This window comes from Grampus griseus (assembly GCF_964374135.1).
Source record: "Grampus griseus genome assembly, chromosome: 15".
NCBI lineage: Eukaryota > Metazoa > Chordata > Mammalia > Artiodactyla > Delphinidae > Grampus > Grampus griseus.
The window spans coordinates 76,249,247-76,267,320 of NC_139009.1; the positions used below are offsets into that span (position 1 = coordinate 76,249,247).

The following is an 18,074-nucleotide window of genomic DNA, read 5'->3' on the forward strand; positions in this document are numbered from 1 at the left end:
CAGGGTTGCCACAGCCTTCAACTTGTAACAAATGCAGTACCTGCAAAGTGCAGTAAACTGAAGCACAATAAAACGAGGTAAGGGTTACTTGATACACAAGCACTGTGGTATTGTGACGGTCAATCTGATAACTGAGATGGCTTTTAAATGACAAATAGGCAGGGTACGCAGGACAAAGGGATGAGGGCTAGCTACTCAAAATGGTATGCAGTTTAAAAGTTGTGAATTGTTTGTTTCTGGAATGTTCCATTTAATGTTTTTGGATCAAGGTTGCCTCTGGGTAACTGAAACCCTGGAAAGTGAAACCTTGAATGGCCGTGGAGGGGGAGGGGGGTGGTGGTGGTGGGGGAGGGGGTGGTGGTGGGGAGGGAACTACTGGTACTGTATTACCAGAGGCTTTGGGAGGCCATGAGGCTACCTTTATTTATTTACGGCTGCATTGGGTCTTCATTGCTGCACACGGCTTTCTCTCGCGGCGAGCCGGGGCTACTCTTTGTTGCAGTGTGCAGGCTTCTCATTGTGGTGGCTTCTCTTGCTGCGGAGCACGGGCTCTAGGCGCACGGGCTTCAGTAGTTGTGGTGCACGGGCTCAGTAGTTGTGGCTCGTGGGCTCTAGAGCGCAGGCTTAGTAGTTGTGGCGCACTGGCTTAGTTACTCCGTGGCATGTGGGATCTTCCCGGACCAGGGCTCAAACCCTTGTCCCCTGCATTGGCAGGTGGATTCTTAACCACTGCGCTACCAGGGAAGCCCCCCTTGACATTATCTTAAGTAACAGGTCACTGAGGAGGAACTCCCAGCCTAGCACTGGAGCAGTGTTCACTGTGTGCTGTCTACCTTCTTCAAGCTTCTGGAATGAATTAACTTTTGCTGTTCATGGGGCTAGATCTCCTACCTCGTGGTGGACCAGGTTGGATTTGAGAGGAAGCCTTGGTGGGACTCAGTGTCTGACACTTAAATCCAAGAGGATTCTGGGGATTCTTGCCGTCACTAAGAGTTAATGATTAAGGATGGTTTTTCCTGTCCTCCACAGGCCCGTCAGCTCATCCTGCAGTATGGCTTAACTCTCAGTGACCTGGACCGACACCCAGAGGTAAGTAGAGAGAGGCTGCTGGGTTTTTTGGTCTCCTTTCTTCTTCTTCTTTTTTTTTTAAACAGTTGTCACTTGTTCATGGGCTCTGGATATCTTGTTGAGTCTAGGAGAAGAGTCAGTTAGTCATACTAGCTTTTCTCCTAGGACTTTGAATATTAATCCTAGCTGAGGTCAGAAGAGAAGAGCTTATGAATTTCTAGGACATTCCCTGTGGTTTAACCGAGAGGGCTCAGAGACCCAGGGCTTCCTGCAGCCCTCACACAGACGTATACGATGTACACGAGCAGGGCGGCCCTCAGAACTAAGTGGAGATAAGAAGCATCATCTGAGGCAGCCGTGGGTCTTTGAGAACAGATTAAAGTGAAGTTGTATGGTAAAGATGATTAAACACACGGACAATCTGGAGGAGACTGAAGAGCGAGCAGCATGCTCACGGCTGTCGTTTACTGAGCCGACTGTGTGCCAGTTACTATGCTAAGTGCCGGGCCTGTATTAAACCACAGTCGTCCCCGGGTATCTGCTGGGGAGCGGCTCCAGGACCCACTGCGAATACCAGAATCTGCAGATGCTCAGGTCCCGTAGTTGGCCCTCTGTATCTGCGGTTCAGCATCTGTGGATTCAACCAACCGTCGGTCACGTACTGTAGTACGTATTTAGTGGAAAAAAATCTGTATAAGTGGACCTGTGTAGTTTCAACCCATGTTGTTCAAGGGTCAGCTGTATTTAAGCTCCAGTAGTCTTGAGGGTGGGTACCATTATGACCTCATTTTACAGATAGGAGAAAGGCACAGAGAGGGCAAGGCATTTGCCTAAGACCATGCTGTTTGTAAGTGGCAGAGCCTGAAAGTGAATCCAGGTGCTTCTGGCTCTAGAGGATGCTGCTTAGAAGGGTGTTGTGGGAAGAGGTAAAGTTTGAGCAGAGCTGTGAAGGCTAGGTGGCAAGGGCAGGAGAGAGCATTCCAGAGAGGGGTAGATGGGAACCATGGGGGAGGTTCCAGTCTGGCATGTGTGCAGTGCTGAGACTGGCTGGGGTGTCTAGGACCGAGTGAGTGGAATGGCTTTGTGCACAGCAGCGGGAGGGGGAGAGGGAGAAGGAGAGGAGAGGGCAAGGCTGCATTGGAAGAGTGAGGTGGGATTTCGGCAGCTTGAAAACAGACTTGATGGTGGTCTACTAATCCACTGTGTCATGGGACATGTGGGCCACAGATGGGTTAGTAAGTACCATGGGAAGGGCTTGTTCAGAGATATCTGTGGGTAAAGCCAGGGCACAGGCTGAATCAGCTGTTCATCTCTGTGGGGAGAGTGGTTTGGGCTGAAGGTGGGCGTGAAACCCAGACAGAAAAGGTTGCCGCCTTCCAGGCCCCAGAGAGCTGCCATGGTGCAGAGAGGGGAGGAACATCGCAGGCTGTACCTCCATCCTTGTGAAAGGGTGGAAGCGAGGATGCCCCGTCGAAGCTTTGCAGGCCCTGGGCCAAGCAGCTTCTAACTGCAGCTTGAACTGAATCTGCGCCCTGAGGTTTTATACTGCTCTTTTAAAAACCATACTTGAGGCTCCCACCTTGTCTCTGCAGAGTACCAGGAGTGACAAGAAGTACATCCCTTTCTTGATTTCAAATTTTGAAACATGAATGAACCTATTCCCACTGCTTTTGGGCCTGGCAGTGGAGCTTCCTGTAAAGGGAGTGGGCCAGCCCAGACAGGTGCCTTGGTGGGTCATAGCGGGGGTACCTCAGAAAATTTCCAGTCCTGTATTGCATCAGATGTGTGTCAGCATGCCGGTATTTTTGCCACATTAGTACGGAGACTTCTGAATCAGTGTGTCTCAGCCTTTTTTCCATTAATGCCCACCCCCAATGAAATTTTAATCTCACAGGTATACTGTATACCTCCTTCTGTACTTGGAGGTGAAGTTACCCACGTTGAGATTGCATGCTCTCAATAATTCCAGCTCATGCCCAGAGAAGCCCATCAGTGAGTAAAGGGAGTGTAAAGTGGTGGATAAGAGTTGGGCCCAGGTGTGGTTGCCCTGTTTGTTTCCTGGTGACCTTAGTGGAATAGCTTAACCTCTCAGGGCCTCAGTTTCCTGACTGGCTAAATAGGAAGAACTGTGCTGGCTAATAGGGCTGCTGGGACCTGATGAGCTATGGCATGTTCAAGCTTAGTGCTTTTTATATCTTTCCTTACCCTCATCACAGATTGACCTTGCCATCGATGGTGCTGATGAAGTAGATGCTGATCTCAATCTCATCAAGGGTGGTGGGTGAGTGTTGTGGGGATTTTTCTGCAGAGTATCTGCCGGTTAATCCTTAGCAAAGCAAAATGGAATACAGAATAAACACATTGCCGCTGTGATGTACATGAGTTTGTCTCTCTACTTGGATGTGGACAGCATAAGGCTGTAGAACCAGCCTGGCATTTCTGGTTGTTAGTAGCAGTCTGGTGACAGGAACCTGGGCCTCTGCAATGAAATTATTCCTCTTAAAGGGTTCTCTTTGCTGCCTTCTGCTGATTCCAACTTTAAAAACTGTACAGGCTAAAGCAAACATACTACCGGGACTAGATTACTAGGTCTGTGGGCTCTGAGCAGTTAGTGATGTATGTATTCATTGATTTGGAAAACATTTATTGGGTGTTTCTCAGGTGTTGATTTTGGGGGGTTAGGAAGTGGTGAGTCGAAGGAGGTGAAGTCCTGGTCTCCTGGTTCGTATAATCAAGCAGACTGTGGAGTGACACAGAATTTGCTTCACATCTCACTGTGCTCTCTCCACTTTATAACCTGGCTGTCACACTGCAGATACGGCAGGTTGTTCAGAGCTTGTCCTTACTTCTCCAGTTGCAGAACCTCCGCTTCATGCCGTGCTCAGGTGGCTTCTCCCCAGGCACAGTGCTTCCTGACAGATGCATCTTAGATGGGATTATGCCCGCTGCCTGACTGGGAACCATTTCTCCCAGACACAGGCTGTGTTTCCATAGTCCATTTACTGGAAACAGCATGTCTTAGCTTGGGCTGCCATAACAAAACCCTTAGACTTAGTGACTTAAATGGAAAAATTGATTTCTCACAGTTCTGGAAGCCCTGGGCTTGCAGATGGCGGCCTTCTCAGTGCATCTCCTGTGGCGGAGGGAGGGAGAGTAAGACAGCTTTCTGGTGTCTTCTTAAAAGGATATCCATCCTATCAGACCAGGGCCACACTTTAATGATCTCATTGAACCATAATTACTTCCTTAGAGACCCCGTCTTCCAAGTATAGTCACATTGGGGGTTAGGGCTTGAACAGTTGAATTTTGGGGGAGGGGCAGGGAGACACAAGTCAGTCCGTTGCACAGTATGATGGAGTTGGGGGGGTGGTGTTCCTTTAAGAATTAAAAATTAAATTTCTCTTTAAGTGCCAGAATTGAGTGGATTTTGGTTTCCCATATCTGACCTTAGTTTCCGAATTCAGTTTTTGTCTTACTTACCCCTGTGTTCATTTGCTGCTTCTTCCCCATCCCCCAGAGGCTGCCTGACCCAGGAGAAAATTGTGGCTGGCAATGCCAGTCGCTTCATCGTGATTGCCGATTTCAGGTACGATGTTTGGTGTTCTGAACTGTCCGCTGAGGAGGTAGATCGGACCCCAGGCTTCATATTACAGAGGAAGAAACAGGTGGAGGGAGGGGCTTTTCTGATAGTCTATGGCGGAGGGCCGTGTCCTGGAGGATTATGCTCTGCTTTCGTGCTGAAGTTAGGTACTGCTATTTCATGTGTCCACTGGAAGGAGGAGGAAACAGCTCGTCACCCTTGTTAACAGAGCACGTCCTTATTTATCACTCATTCGCTCCTAGCAAGGAGCCTCAAGAAGCGGCCCTGCAGCCTCTGGGGTCACACGTGACTTGTGTCGTGGACAGTCTTTGACCAGGCTCTCAGATTCTCCTTCAGGGAGTCTGATAGAAGGCACTCCTGCGAACATGTTAATTAAAAAAAAAAATTACAGCTATAAATGATGATGTTCTTCACACCTGTATATGACAAGCCAGTCACATCCAGGTTTTAACATTTTTGTCATATTTACTTACAAGAGCTACTGCTTTTCTTAAACGGTAAAACACAGCCAATGCATTTGAAGCCCCGTGCACTCGACCCTTCTCGCTTCCCTTGTCCTCTTACCTCATTATTACCCCCATGCCTGAATTTGCTGTGTCTGTACCACTGAGCTTATTTACATTTGTTGTACTTTCTGACTCTTTCTTTCCAGGAAAGATTCAAAGAACCTCGGGGATCAGTGGCACAAGGGAATCCCCATCGAGGTCATCCCGATGGCCTATGTCCCAGTGAGCCGAGCTGTGACCCAGAAGTTTGGGGGTGTGATTGAACTTCGAATGGCTGTCAACAAGGCAGTAAGTGGCCAGGGAGGTTTCTGGAAGGCATTCCAGGCTCTCAGGGCTGTGTCCTCCTTCCTGCTTCCATTAGGTCTGTGCATAGACTGGGCAGGTGGCTTCTGTTTATTTATTTTTAATCAGCCTATTGGTTTACTTTTAGAGCGCTGGCTTTATCAGTTTCCACATTCAAACTCATGTAGATAAGACTATACTTAATGCAATGCATATTCTCTGTACAGATGGGCGTATTTTCTGTCGCTCGGGATCTGTGCTCCTTAGGTTATCTGGTCTTTGTACCCGAGGCCTGGATCTCTGACTAACAGCTGCTAAAAATGGGTTTTGGGAGGCCCACCTGGGGCAGAAAGTTATTCAGGTTTCATGGTGTAATTTTATTTTTCCTCCTCTTTTCTCATTCTGTGGTTAAATGAAGTAGAGTTTCTTGGGAGATGTGAATTCCTCCCCAGGAATATACTCCAGAAACTTCGTCCACATGTTTCTCTTCAGCTTCTGAAGTGGGTTGCACAGAACTTTTTTTTCTTACACTTAAATAAACAAAAAAGCAACAGCAATACTCCAAAAAATAACTGTAGTTGCAGACGGAACTATATATAAAAAGTTTGGAACGTACAGAAGAGAAAGCAAGTTATCTGTAACTCTACCCTGACGAACTTTTATTGTGACGTGTTTTCTGCCTGGTGTTTTTGTGACTTTTACAACATCATAATCCTAATCATACTGGTTGTACAGAGCTCTGACTCTGGCTCCCTGTGTAGCTGAAAAGCCAAGAGGAGATTGTTGGGGTGCTCTCTCATGGCTGGGGTTCCTCCACACTAGAGCCCAGCATCGTGCCTTCGTGGGGTTCTGCACTGGGCTCCCAGCCCTTCTCCAGTTTGCAGAGGAGTCCTCACTTCCTTGCCTTTGACTGTAGTGTTCTGTCAACGTTTACGCTGCTAAACGCTTTCTAGTGCGCAGAGCTGTCGCGGAATTCTGGATTACTTAACTAAAACTGCCCCCAGCCTGTCTGACCCCAGGACCCATCTCTGCTCCCTGCCTTTTGGATGGGTCTGCCCCACCTGGGGGAGCCTTGTCTTATGTTGCATTACTGATGGTTCTTCACGTGAAGCTGTGGGAATGTTGAGCCGTGTTGGTAGTCTGTTCTTTTGCTGTAGTTTTTCACTCTAATCATAGCTAAGAATCAGTGAGCCCTCGCTGTGGCTAACGTTACCCATGTGGCTTACCCACAAGCTGCCTGATGAGGTATGTTTCATCATCCCTTTTTTGCCATTGAGGAATCTGAGGCTTTCAGAGGTTAACGGCTCCTGTGAGATCTATCTATGCCTGGATGGCTTCAAGACTCCAGTTCTGACTCCCAAGTTCCTGCCTCCTAGAAAGCACGAGGCAGGGGTACTGGTTGGAGCGGGTTAATTAAGATACTTGTCTTTGGTTATCACCTCCACTCTCCTGCTCTCCTCTGCCTGCCTGTATGTACATGGCCTCTGTAAGTGTGGGGAATTATCTTCTAGGGTCCTGTGGTGACGGATAATGGGAATTTTATCCTGGACTGGAAGTTTGACCGGGTCCACAAATGGAGTGAAGTGAACACAACTATCAAAATGATCCCAGGTAATGGGAGTGGCGTTCACTGAGCACAGACGCCCATGCCCTTCGTAGCTGTCCCCTGCCTCTGGCCGTGGATGGATGCGGGCTTTGCAAGACTTGTTGGAAAGAATTTCCTTCATGCTGTGTTTGGAATTCCTAACTTCACGCCTTTGCCTTTTCCTTCCGAGAAGAGTTATTGCTCACCAAGCAGCTTCGTTGGTTGGCATTTCACAACCCATTCAGTTGGGGTAGGCCTGGAGCCGATGGGGTGTCAGATGGGGCCTGCCTTGAAATAAGCCCGCCCTCTCTGCGAAGAGCCTTTCCTTTCAGGAGCCTGACTGCAGCCTCTTTGATTTTGGCATGTTCTCTGGGGGAGAATGACTCAGGTCACCCACACATTAGATTCCTGCCACAGGCAGGGCGCTGTGACACGTGTTACAGGGAGTTCTCCTGTTAATAGAACATGGGCTCTGCCTCAGGGAGAGTTGATGTGAACCTGGGGAAAGCTGTGTGGGGCTGCCTAGGAGCTGTGTCTACAAATAAGATGGAATGTGGAATGCCAGGAGTCTAGAGTTGCTTCTTCTGCGAAGCAGGGGGAGGTTCATGGAGGAGAGGTGACTTTGGACCTCTGCCTTAGTGTAGAGTGATCCAGACACTGTGCTAAGTGTTGAAAAACGTCTCGTTGATCCCCCAATTTAATAAGATAGTTACAGAGGAAGACACGGATCGAGGAAGGGTACATGGTTTGCTCAAGGGCTGCAGCCCCAAGGTGGGAGCCTGGGTTGTCTGCCTCTAGGCCCTGAACTCTAAGTTCTTCCTTCGTCGAGAGCCAGGTCAGAAGGGGGTTATGTGACACGGACATCTGGAGCAGTGGGGTGTCTCCAGTCCACCTTGTGCCAGGGATCCGGGCCCTGGGTGAAGGCTGGGTGGGCAGTATCGAGGTGAGTTATGAGTCCAGGCCAGAGGTGGTGCTGAGGGCTCATACGAGGGGATTAAAAAGAGGAGGCAGATGTGAGAGATATCAGTCTTATGATATCGAGCGACTCAGATTCCAACTGGGAATATTGCATGACATGAAGTATTCTTGGGCCAGAGCAAGCTAATGGGGCAGGTGAAGTCAGTTTAGTAGATTGTAGTGGCTAGGGGTGGATTCTGGAGCAGACATCCTGGGTAAGGATCCAAACCCAGGCTTGCTCTATCAGTATGACCTTTGTGCAGTCAGTTAAATCTCTGCGCCTCCGTTTCTTCCTCTGTAAAAGAGTCTGCTGTTAGTACCTACCTCATAGGATTGTTGGGAGGAGTAAATGAGTTAAAATGGTGCTCAGCACACGTGGAAATATTTGTTGAACGAGTACATCCCTAGGAAGGAAGTATACTGTCTTCATCATCAATTAAGTTGCTAGATTACATTCTGATTTACCCATGCTATTTGGGAATGAAATACATATAAATATATAAAATGAAAAGTATATAGACATGTAATAAAGAGCTAATTCTCCAACCTTACTTTACTCTACTATTTTAGTCTTCTATTGACAATCTTTTTCCAGATTTACTATGTAAAGAAGATGGGTTGAATTAAGCTTATTCCCTTACTTAGTGTTAACTTTTTAGTGGAAGAACTAAAGAGCCTTCTAAGAAGGCAGGAGGAAGAGAAGCCATAGAGGTCGCTGTCAGTAACGTGGGAGGATTAGCCCCGAATGATAATGCAGACAAACCCAGGGACGCACAGGAAACCGCTCACCATTGCCGGTGCTCTTCCTCTCTAGGTGGATTTCTTGCAGTGCCCACTAGGTAGCTCTGTTGCACCTGTTCAGACCTTTCTTGGTGTATTGAGACATTGAGATCTCCTTGGTGAGCAGATTTCTCCCACGCTTTGCTCTCCACCTTAGTAAGTAGACGCTACATCCTAGAGAAGTTCAGAGTTTCATGAGGAACTTAAAATGAAGAAAGCGAAAAAAGAGAAGCTAGATGTTAAATTATGTAGTGCAGTGCCACCAGGATCATCAGTGAGGTTTTGTTCTCTTTCTCATTCTCTTTTCTCTTCCTCTTTGGTCTCTTAAGATACTTGCTGCTGGACCATGATCAAGGGAGGAAAAGAGGGCAAGTTTCCCTGTCTATCCTGTCTGTCCTGTCACCCTGCCCTTGTCCCATGTACGTTCATTTATGTGAGGACACTTAAAGGACAGTTAAACCGGTCCATGGCTGGTCACGCCCTTGGATGTTCCATTGTTTGCACGCAGAGCAGAGGTTCTTTCCCCCATGTTCACATTGAGCCACCTCTGCCCTTTCCACTAATTGGGAGGGTGGGGGTAGGAATGGGTTAGTCGCTCCTAGCATCTCAGTAACCTGAAGAGAGTTTGCTCTAAGATCAGACCTTAGACTGCTGCCATACATCTCTGCGCTTTCTTTGAAGTCTTTTCTGGAGCCAGTATGGCTTTCTCTTGGATCAGGTGGAAGCTGTCACCTTGTATTACAAAATTTTTGAAAAGGTGGGTCTTGAGTGGCCACTTGGCATGTCTTTGGGAGGCCCCAGTTGTGGCGGCCCAGTGTGGTGCTGGAGACCTCTGTGTTTCAGCAGCTCCTTTCTCTACCTGATGGCTTTTTATTGCCGGTAAATGATTTTATTTGTTTATGTATTGGGGGCTGTCTTTGAAAATTTTAATTTTGTTTACCCTTTTTAATATATGTAGTTCAAAATTACAAAAGTAAACAGTGAAAAGTCTCTATCTTCTATCCCTTTGCCCATCCCCCTGTCTGGAGGCAGCCAGTGCTGCCAAAGTCGTGTGTCCTTCTTGAGTTGATCTTTCATAAACGCAAATCAGCCCCCGCCCCCATCTCCTTTTACGTAAGTGACAGCACACTAGACAAGTGGTTTGCTTCCTACTTTTTCCCATCTTGAAGATTATTATGTAATGGTTCACAGAAGAGCTTCCTCATTTATTTTTTAATTTATTTTATTTTATTTTTTTTTTTTGCCGTACGCGGGCCTCTCACTGTTGTGGCCTCTCCCGCTGCGGAACACAGGCTCCGGACGCGCAGGCTCAGCGGCCATGGCTCACGGGCCCAGCCGCTCCGCGGCATGTGGGATCTTCCTGGGCCGGGGCACAAACCCGTGTCCCCTGCATTGGCAGGCGGACTCTCAACCACTGCGCCACCAGGGAAGCCCCTCATTTTTTTTTTTAAATAATTGCATGGCATTCCATTTTGTGGCTATCACATAATTTATTTAACCAGGTCCCCACTAGCAGATATTTGTTTCCAGTTTTTTTTGTTTTTGTTTTTTTTTCAGAAGGGAATTACCAGATCAGAGAATAAGTGTATCTGATTTTGCTATTGGTGCAGAATTGCCCAGTTTACCCTTCTGCTAACAGTGTATGCAGGTACCGCTTGCCCTACGCACTGGGTCCATCAAACTTTTTTTTTTTTTAATTTTATTTATTTATTTTTGGTTGCGCTGTGTGGCATGCAGGATCTTAGTTCCCTGACCGGGGATCGAACCTGCGCCCTCAGCAGTGAGAGCTCGGAGTCCTAACCACTGGACCTCAGGGAACTCCCAAACTTTTTTTTTTCGATAGTTGAACAGTATAGTGAAGTCCCCTGCATATGGACGAGTTCTGTTCCAAGAGCGCATTTGTAAGTCCAATTTGTTCATAAGTCCAACAAAGTTAGCCTAGGTGCCCAACTAACACAATCGGCTATATAGTACTGCACTGTAATAGGTTTATAATACTTTTCACACAAATAATACATAAAAAGCAAACAAAAAATCAAGAAAACATCTTATAGTACGGTACCTTGAAAAGTACAGTAGTACCAGCTACATCACTGCTGCTTTGACACTTGCTTCCAGACATCCCGGGCTTGAAACAAAGATAGTATACTACTGTACTCTCTGCAGTACTCTACAGTAAGGTGCACAAAAGCACAACCACTTGTAGAGGATGCACGGACGTAGCGATGTATGCCAGACACGTGAACTAACTTATGTGAACTTATGCGAACGCACGTTCACCTCTTTGAAAGTTCGCAACTTGAAGGTTCGCATGTAGGAGACTTGTTGTATTATCTCATTGTAGTATGTGTATATACGTAAATACTTTCAGTGAAGGTTGCTTACAGTTGTAGTTAATTCTCGCTACTGAATAGTATACCACCATATTTATGTGTTTGGAAAAAAGTTTGTATATCCATTCTACTCTTATGGGCATTTGGGTGTTTCTAGTTTTTAGCTATTAGTAAAAGTGCTGCTGTGAACGTTCTCATACACGTCTTTTGAGGGCCATATATATACCTAATATATACCTTATATACCAACGAGTAGAATTGCTGGATCATCAGGTATGAATATGTTCAACTTTAGAAGATGTACCAGCAGACATTTTCCAACGTAGTTTTGCCAATTTACTCCTACTGTTAGCGTGTGGGAGTGTCTTTGCATTCTAGTCAAATTTCATTATACTCATTCTGGTGAGTGTGTTGTGGTGTCTTGTTTTAATTTGCATTCTCTTTTGACTAGTTTGAGCACCGTTTTCTCTGTTTATTGGCCATTTTGGATAACCTTTTTTGTGTAGTGCCTCTTTAAGTCTTTTTTTTTTTAATAAATACATTTTCTATTTATTTTTGGGTCTTCGTTGCTGCACACGGGCTTTCTCTAAGTTGTGGCGAGCGGGGGCTACTCTTCATTGTTGTGCGTGGGCTTCTCTTGTTGCAGAGCATGGGCTCATAGGTGCTCGGGCTTAGTTTTGCTCCGCGGCATGTGGGATCTTCCCGGACCAGGGCTCGAACCCGTGTCCCCTGCATTGGCAGAAGGATTCTCAACCACTGCGCCACCAGGGGACTCCCTCTTCCAGTCTTCTGCCCATTTTTCTACTAGGTTGTCTGTCGTCTTATTGATTTGGAGAGTTTATATATTTTGATGTGATATATGCATTGCACGTATGTTCCAGCCCTTTGTGGGAGAAAGTTCTAAGGCTGATAGTGTGATTGAAGATAACTGGAAGTGGGGGTACTTCGAGTAATCCTGGGGGGCCTCTCTGAAAAGATGGCCAGTCCAGACTAAGGCAACAGTGTGAGCAAAGGCCCGAAGGCCAGGAGAAGCTTTGCACATCTCAGTATAGAGGGAAAGCCAAGACTGCAGGGGAGAAGGCATTGCAAGAAGAAATAAAAGTAATCAGAATCTCTTTTCATTGTCATGAGGGAGGGAGGGCTTTAGACTTGTCATTTCTTTGTCCAGTGCTGTTCATGGTAGTTGCCCCTACGGACCCTGCCCTGTGATCCTGGTTTTCTTCTTGCCTTGGGAAACTGAAACTTAATGCTCCCTCCCGTCCTTCGTCCTGCAGGCGTGGTGGACACGGGCCTGTTCATCAACATGGCGGAGAGAGTCTACTTTGGGATGCAGGACGGCTCGGTGAACATGAGGGAGAAGCCTTTCTAAACTGGCCCTGCAGGAGCGGAGTGTGTTCCCCTTGTGTCCCCAGCCCGCCGCCGAGGCGGACATGCCTCTCCAGGAGCCTTTGCCTTAATGTATCTGTGCCAGGTGGACACTTGGCAGGGTGGGGGGTTGAGGGTTAAATCTGGTCTTCTGAAGTATTGTTATTAAATGTCTTTTTAAAAAGAGAAATATAAACATATATATTTTTACTATTAAAAATACTTAGTTGTTTTTTTATAAAGTAGAACTTGATTTCATGTTTTATATGAAACATTTACCAAAAAAAAGGAGGACTGTCTTTTAAACTTTTACCTTGAGCCTGCTGGTTATGGTGAAGCCTCTGAACATTGGGTTTGCTGAGAAATGTAAATCAAACTTTTCTTTAAACTGGTGAGATGAAGGGCCCAGCCAGCAGCGATTCCCTGATGCCTTACTGGAAACACTGGAGTTTGTTTACTTTTCTACCACACTGTTTTATTTTTCGTTTTTGTTGTGTACAGACGCCCAGTGTGTAGTTACGTGTTGTAAGATGTGAATGACAGAAATCCGGTGAGCGTAGGGGTGTGGTGTGTGTGACTCAGAGTGTGTAGACCACCAGGGGGAAAATACGGGGGCTCTTTTGCCGAGAACAGGGGGTTCATTCAGACCCCTCTTGTTGGAAGCCATTGGCTGGAAGTACTTGCCAGTACTGCCAAAGCACTGCTGTGAAACACCTTTAAATGATTGTCTTTTCGTCGTTAATATTTTTTTTGTTCCTTTATTGTTATTTGCATGGTTCGGCATCAGAAGTTGTTACCTCTTTATATTGTTTGAAGGTTGAAATAAAACAGTATGGTGCCGTTTTGACTGTTTGTCTTTACTGTAGAATTTTTGTCAGTTTTGCAGTAAAATAGGAGTCAGTTTTGCTCACCCACTTTACATCGGATCTTTGATAAGGGGTAGAATTCACTCAAGCAGTCTTGAGCCAAAGAGTAGACAAATATTACCTTTATTTCTGAGAGAGCTTGATGTCAGTTTTATTCCAGAGACCTCTGTCAAATAAGACATTAGTTTTCTTTGTTAATAGAGGATAACACAGCTGAACAAAAGTCACAAATTATCCCCAAGTTTCACACCGGTCAGACTTTCGATGCTGGAAGCTGAAAAGCAGTAAAGTGGGTAACCTGACTTTTCTCTGTGTTCTCCCGGTCTGTAATCTTCGCAGTGTGCCTAACGAGCAGTGAACCGTCCAGAAAGCCTCCGATGGGAACGGAAAGGCTGTGATCAGCTCAGTGATGATTCTAGATGGGACTCGGGAATCCATCCTGTTGCAAAGGTGTTTGTGCGGAGAGCCCTGATTCCCCCCCGCCACGTGCTGACTTCGCACGATCCTTAGACAGTCATTTCACTCGCCTTGGCCTCTGTTCTGAAGCTTGGATTATAGCTGCCAAACTTAGTGGCATTGGAATTCCTGCTAAATCAAGTTGCAGGAAAAAAGTCAATCAATCAGGACTGAGCACTGACGAGGCTTTCTTTGCTGAATTCCTTCTCTTCTTTGCTCTTAAGGTGCTGTTTAAAAATCGTTGCCTCACACATTGTTAGGAGACCTATTGTTAGGAGCGCTTTATTTTTCTCCAAGACTCTTTTGGTCTGGGTGATAGGTAATTTTTGCACAAAATGGGCACTAGGTCTTAGCTGAGAAAACTTGATAGAACTGATTTTTGGAATGATCCTTTAAAGCTCTTGGATTAAATTCATAAAGATAAAGGCATAAAGATAAAGGCATAAAGATAAACAAAGTTAAACTGGGCTTCTGAAAAACGCCTGCACGCTCCACAGCACATGTAAATCCTCAGAGACTTTCACACGCCTTCACACCTGTGACCCAACTGCAGTTCCCTTAAGTTGAATGTGAGGTTTTTCTTCTCATGAAGAAGAAAAAACAGCTGCTGTGCTTCAGGTACGCATACAGCAGTTTGTTCTAGAGGTCAATCTTGATTAAAGTTTCTTCAATACAGTTGTTAGTAAATGTGATCTTGTTGGATGGACACAATTTGCAGGCTTGTGAGCAGTTGGAGGGGCACAGGGCAAGCTGCAAGTCCGGTGTTTGGGAAAAGTTTATAACCAAGTTAAGCTGCCACCTTTCTGGGAGACATCAAAGGGGAAAAACAATCACTTGGATTTGAATCAGATCGATTCTACTTTGGTTTCAGCTAGAGCTCATCAAGTTTTGATACTCTTCAATCATCAAGTGTTTTTCAATCAAGTCCCCATCATGTGCCAGTTCTTAGTGGGGAGTAGTTGGGGGCCAGGGCGGGGGAGGGTGGGGACAGAGACGAGACACCTCCTGTGCTCCAGATGCTTCCAGCCTTTGGGGCGAGACAGATTGACAGAGGAATTGTCAGCACAGTAAGGAGGAGGGGCCACGAGGTAGGAAAAGTTATCAGGTGACTGGTGACAGAGCCCTACCTGTCCTCACTGTGTGCAGGTGCTGGCCTGGGCCTTTGGCCTGTTGTCTCACAGCAACTTGGTGGTGTCTGTTCTTTTCATTGGCAGAGTGGGAAACGGGCTCAGTTTAAGTAACTTGTTCAGGTCATACACTGGAAAGCAGGCCAGGCTTTTCTGGCTCATAGTTGCAGGTGGTTGTAGGACTCTTGAAGGGTTGGTGTTCTTAATTGTTGTATCCATCATTTGTAACTTGAATCACAAGTAATTTGTAATTTGTTAAAGTACTGAAGTTAGTGAATGGTTTATTGTGTATGTCTGTATGTGTATAGACTCATGGGTAATCCTATACTATTAATAAATTTCTGTTCTCTAATGAACTTTCTTTTAATGGGAGAAAGGAGCAGGACATTGTACAACCTAGGGTCGGCTGTGGGAAGGCCCTTGTAGGAGCTGGTCCTTAATGCCATCACTGATTTTCTCTCCTCCCATGCTTGTTTCCTTTCTCCCCTTTCCAGGATATACGCACAGTGGCAACCATAGGCACTGCTAGCCTGGGGAGGATGTTTATGGTTAAGGGTTGTTAGTTCCCTGTAGCCAAAGACTCTTCAGAACATGTAGTTGAACAAAATTGGTTTTATTGACCCATTGAGTGAAGGACGTCACATGCCATGGGGAGTCTGTCCAAGGGTGTTAGGACTTAGAGGATTTAGGCTTATGCCTGGGGCTTTGGGGGAGGGCTTTGTACTGGAATGGATGTCATCAAGAAGCAGGAGAGGACTTCCCTGGTGGCGCAGTGGTTGAGAGTCCGCCTGCCGACGCAGGGGACACGCGTTTGTGCCCCGGTCTGGGAAGATCCCACATGCTGCAGAGCGGCTGAGCCCGTGAGCCATGGCTGCTGAGCCTGCGCGTCCGGAGCCTGTGCTCTGCAACGGGAGAGGCCACAACAGTGAGAGGCCCGCGTACCGCAAAAAAAAAAAAAAAAAAGAATTCTGTGATCGGGCATCTTAATTTTTACTGCGAAGGTAAGAAGAACGGAGTGAGGCTAAAGTTGGGATTGGCAGCAGTCACTCAATAGCCAGGGGAGGGGGCTGTCTGGTCCTGTTTGTGGTTTGGATGACATTCACGTGTGTCTCTTTCATGGAGACGTGAAATGATTACGGAGTCATCTCGTGTTTGTCCTCACAGTCACAGTGGCTTTGTCTGATGGCGTTCTGTGATATTGTTTATGATGCACAGGAGAACACAGCAGCCTTGCTGTGGGGTGCCAGGCCAGCTCTTAGCAACACCGAGACTGGGCTATAGAGCCTGGCCAGCTCCCAGCTGTCAGGGGCTGCATTTCTCTTTCCCAGGATCTTCTGACCCCAGGGTCTGGAGACCTGAGTGTTCTATGAGCTACTCTTCCCTTCCCTTTGGTTAACAGGTACTGAGTACTTTCAGTGTCCTGGGCACTGGGATGGAAGAGTCAGGCCACAGATACCCTATGATGTGACTCTAGCCTTCAAAGACTTCATTGGTGCCATGAAGTTTGCTCGCTTCCTGTCCCACCCAGCAGCGGATGCAGCCAGATTTAGGATTGCATCAGCCTTCACTCTCCATTAACCCAGTGATCAGATGATGTTTTTGACACAGGTTCAGTGCCTTTGCTTTTTCAGTAACCAGCTTGTATTGCAGGACAGCAAAACACTCCAATATAGCCTCGCATTCAAATGTGCCCAAGTTGACCTCTGCAAATAAACGTCTTTCATGATGCTTTGAGAGGGATGGAAGTGTGATGGTTAATGAGGGCAGCGTGGTAAGGTGGCATCCAGAGGGGAAGGGAAAGGTCTTCCCTGCAAAGGCCACCCCAGGGTTCTGTGGACAATGCATTATGCAGCCTGATTCAGTGTTGAAACTCCATCACTGAGAACATCTCTGCTTGGCAGCAAGGTGGGAGAGGAAGCAGCTTCTCTGGGAATGGAAGCCCTGGCTGCCTGCATCTCTATCAGCTTCAGCCCATGGGCAATAAGACCCCCAAATGTCTCCCTGATGACAGAAATACATTGGAGGGACTTCCCAGATTCAAGGGTGTTCCAACCTGAGTTGCAAATAGGAGAGTGGCACGCATCCTCATTTTATTTCAGAAGCTGTTCTTAGTGGAGTGTTAGGCCAGTCTCCAGTCTCTGATGAGTTCAATTCAGATTAGAGCTCTGATCTGAGTTTAGCTCTACTTGGCCCATGTTCCTGTGCCAGTGGTGCTGCCTCCTGTTTCTTTGTGAACTTGTGGAAGCATTCACAAGGCGAGAGCCCGCAGGGAGCTCTGGCACCCAGGGCAGTACAGGTATGGTCGAGAACAGCACTGCCCAGTGGAAATGTGAGACACATATATGCTATTTTAAATGTCCTAGTAGCCACGCTAAAAAGGTTAAAAAAAAAAAAACACCAAAAAACAGGACAAATTAATTTTAATAAAATATTTAACCCAGCAAATCCAAAATATTACTATTTTAACACATAGTTGATACTTTACATTCTTTTTTTTTACTAAGTCTTCAAAATATCATATATGTTTTACTTCGGTACATCTCATTTTGGACTAGGCACATTTCAGGTTCTCAATAGTGACTATAGGATTGGGGAACAAGGTTCTAGAATTCAAGTGGAGCTCTGGTGTTGTCCTTGTTCTGGCTTTTTAAAGCCTCCTTTGATTCACAGGAGCAAGCCTGGGTTCTCCTGTGGCCCTAGATTTTTTTTAAAGCCCACAGAGCATTGAGTCAAATAGAGGGCTCCCCAGGGGCTCCACTCAGTTGCCCCAATTTTTTTTTTTGGCATCTCTTTATCTATCTGTCTATCTATCTATCTGGGTTGTGCTGGGTCTTAGTTGCGGCATGTTGACTCTCGGTTGTGGCATGCAAGTGGGATCTAGTTCCCCGATCTGGGATCGAACCCAGGCCTCCTGTATTAGGAGTGTGGAGTCCTACCCACTGGACCACCAGGGAATTCCCATCAAGCAGATGACTTTTTTGACCTTATAAGTGGCCTTAACTCCAGGAAAGAGAATACCATTCCTTCAGCTTCTGAGTTAAATGATTATTTTAGTTGAGGTATACTGTTTTTGCTGAGAGAGGTAAGTATGATTAAGATAGTAACCTTGGTTTGGAATTCCATTCTTGCACTTACTAACTTTTGGATA

General features: G+C 46.5%; 1 protein-coding gene across 1 annotated transcript in view; it reads left to right on the top strand.

Moving 5' to 3' along the window:
- RPIA (ribose 5-phosphate isomerase A) overlaps positions 1-14,235 on the top strand; it is a 31,922-nt gene extending 17,687 nt beyond the window's left edge. The window contains exons 4-9 of the mRNA XM_082672305.1: positions 1,030-1,089; positions 3,285-3,349; positions 4,586-4,654; positions 5,322-5,463; positions 6,969-7,068; positions 12,387-14,235. Coding sequence (XP_082528431.1) covers positions 1,030-1,089; positions 3,285-3,349; positions 4,586-4,654; positions 5,322-5,463; positions 6,969-7,068; positions 12,387-12,481 — 531 coding nt within the window. The 3' untranslated portion in view covers positions 12,482-14,235. The remainder of the gene's footprint in view (positions 1-1,029; positions 1,090-3,284; positions 3,350-4,585; positions 4,655-5,321; positions 5,464-6,968; positions 7,069-12,386) is intronic.
- The last annotated feature ends 3,839 nt before the right edge of the window (positions 14,236-18,074 follow it).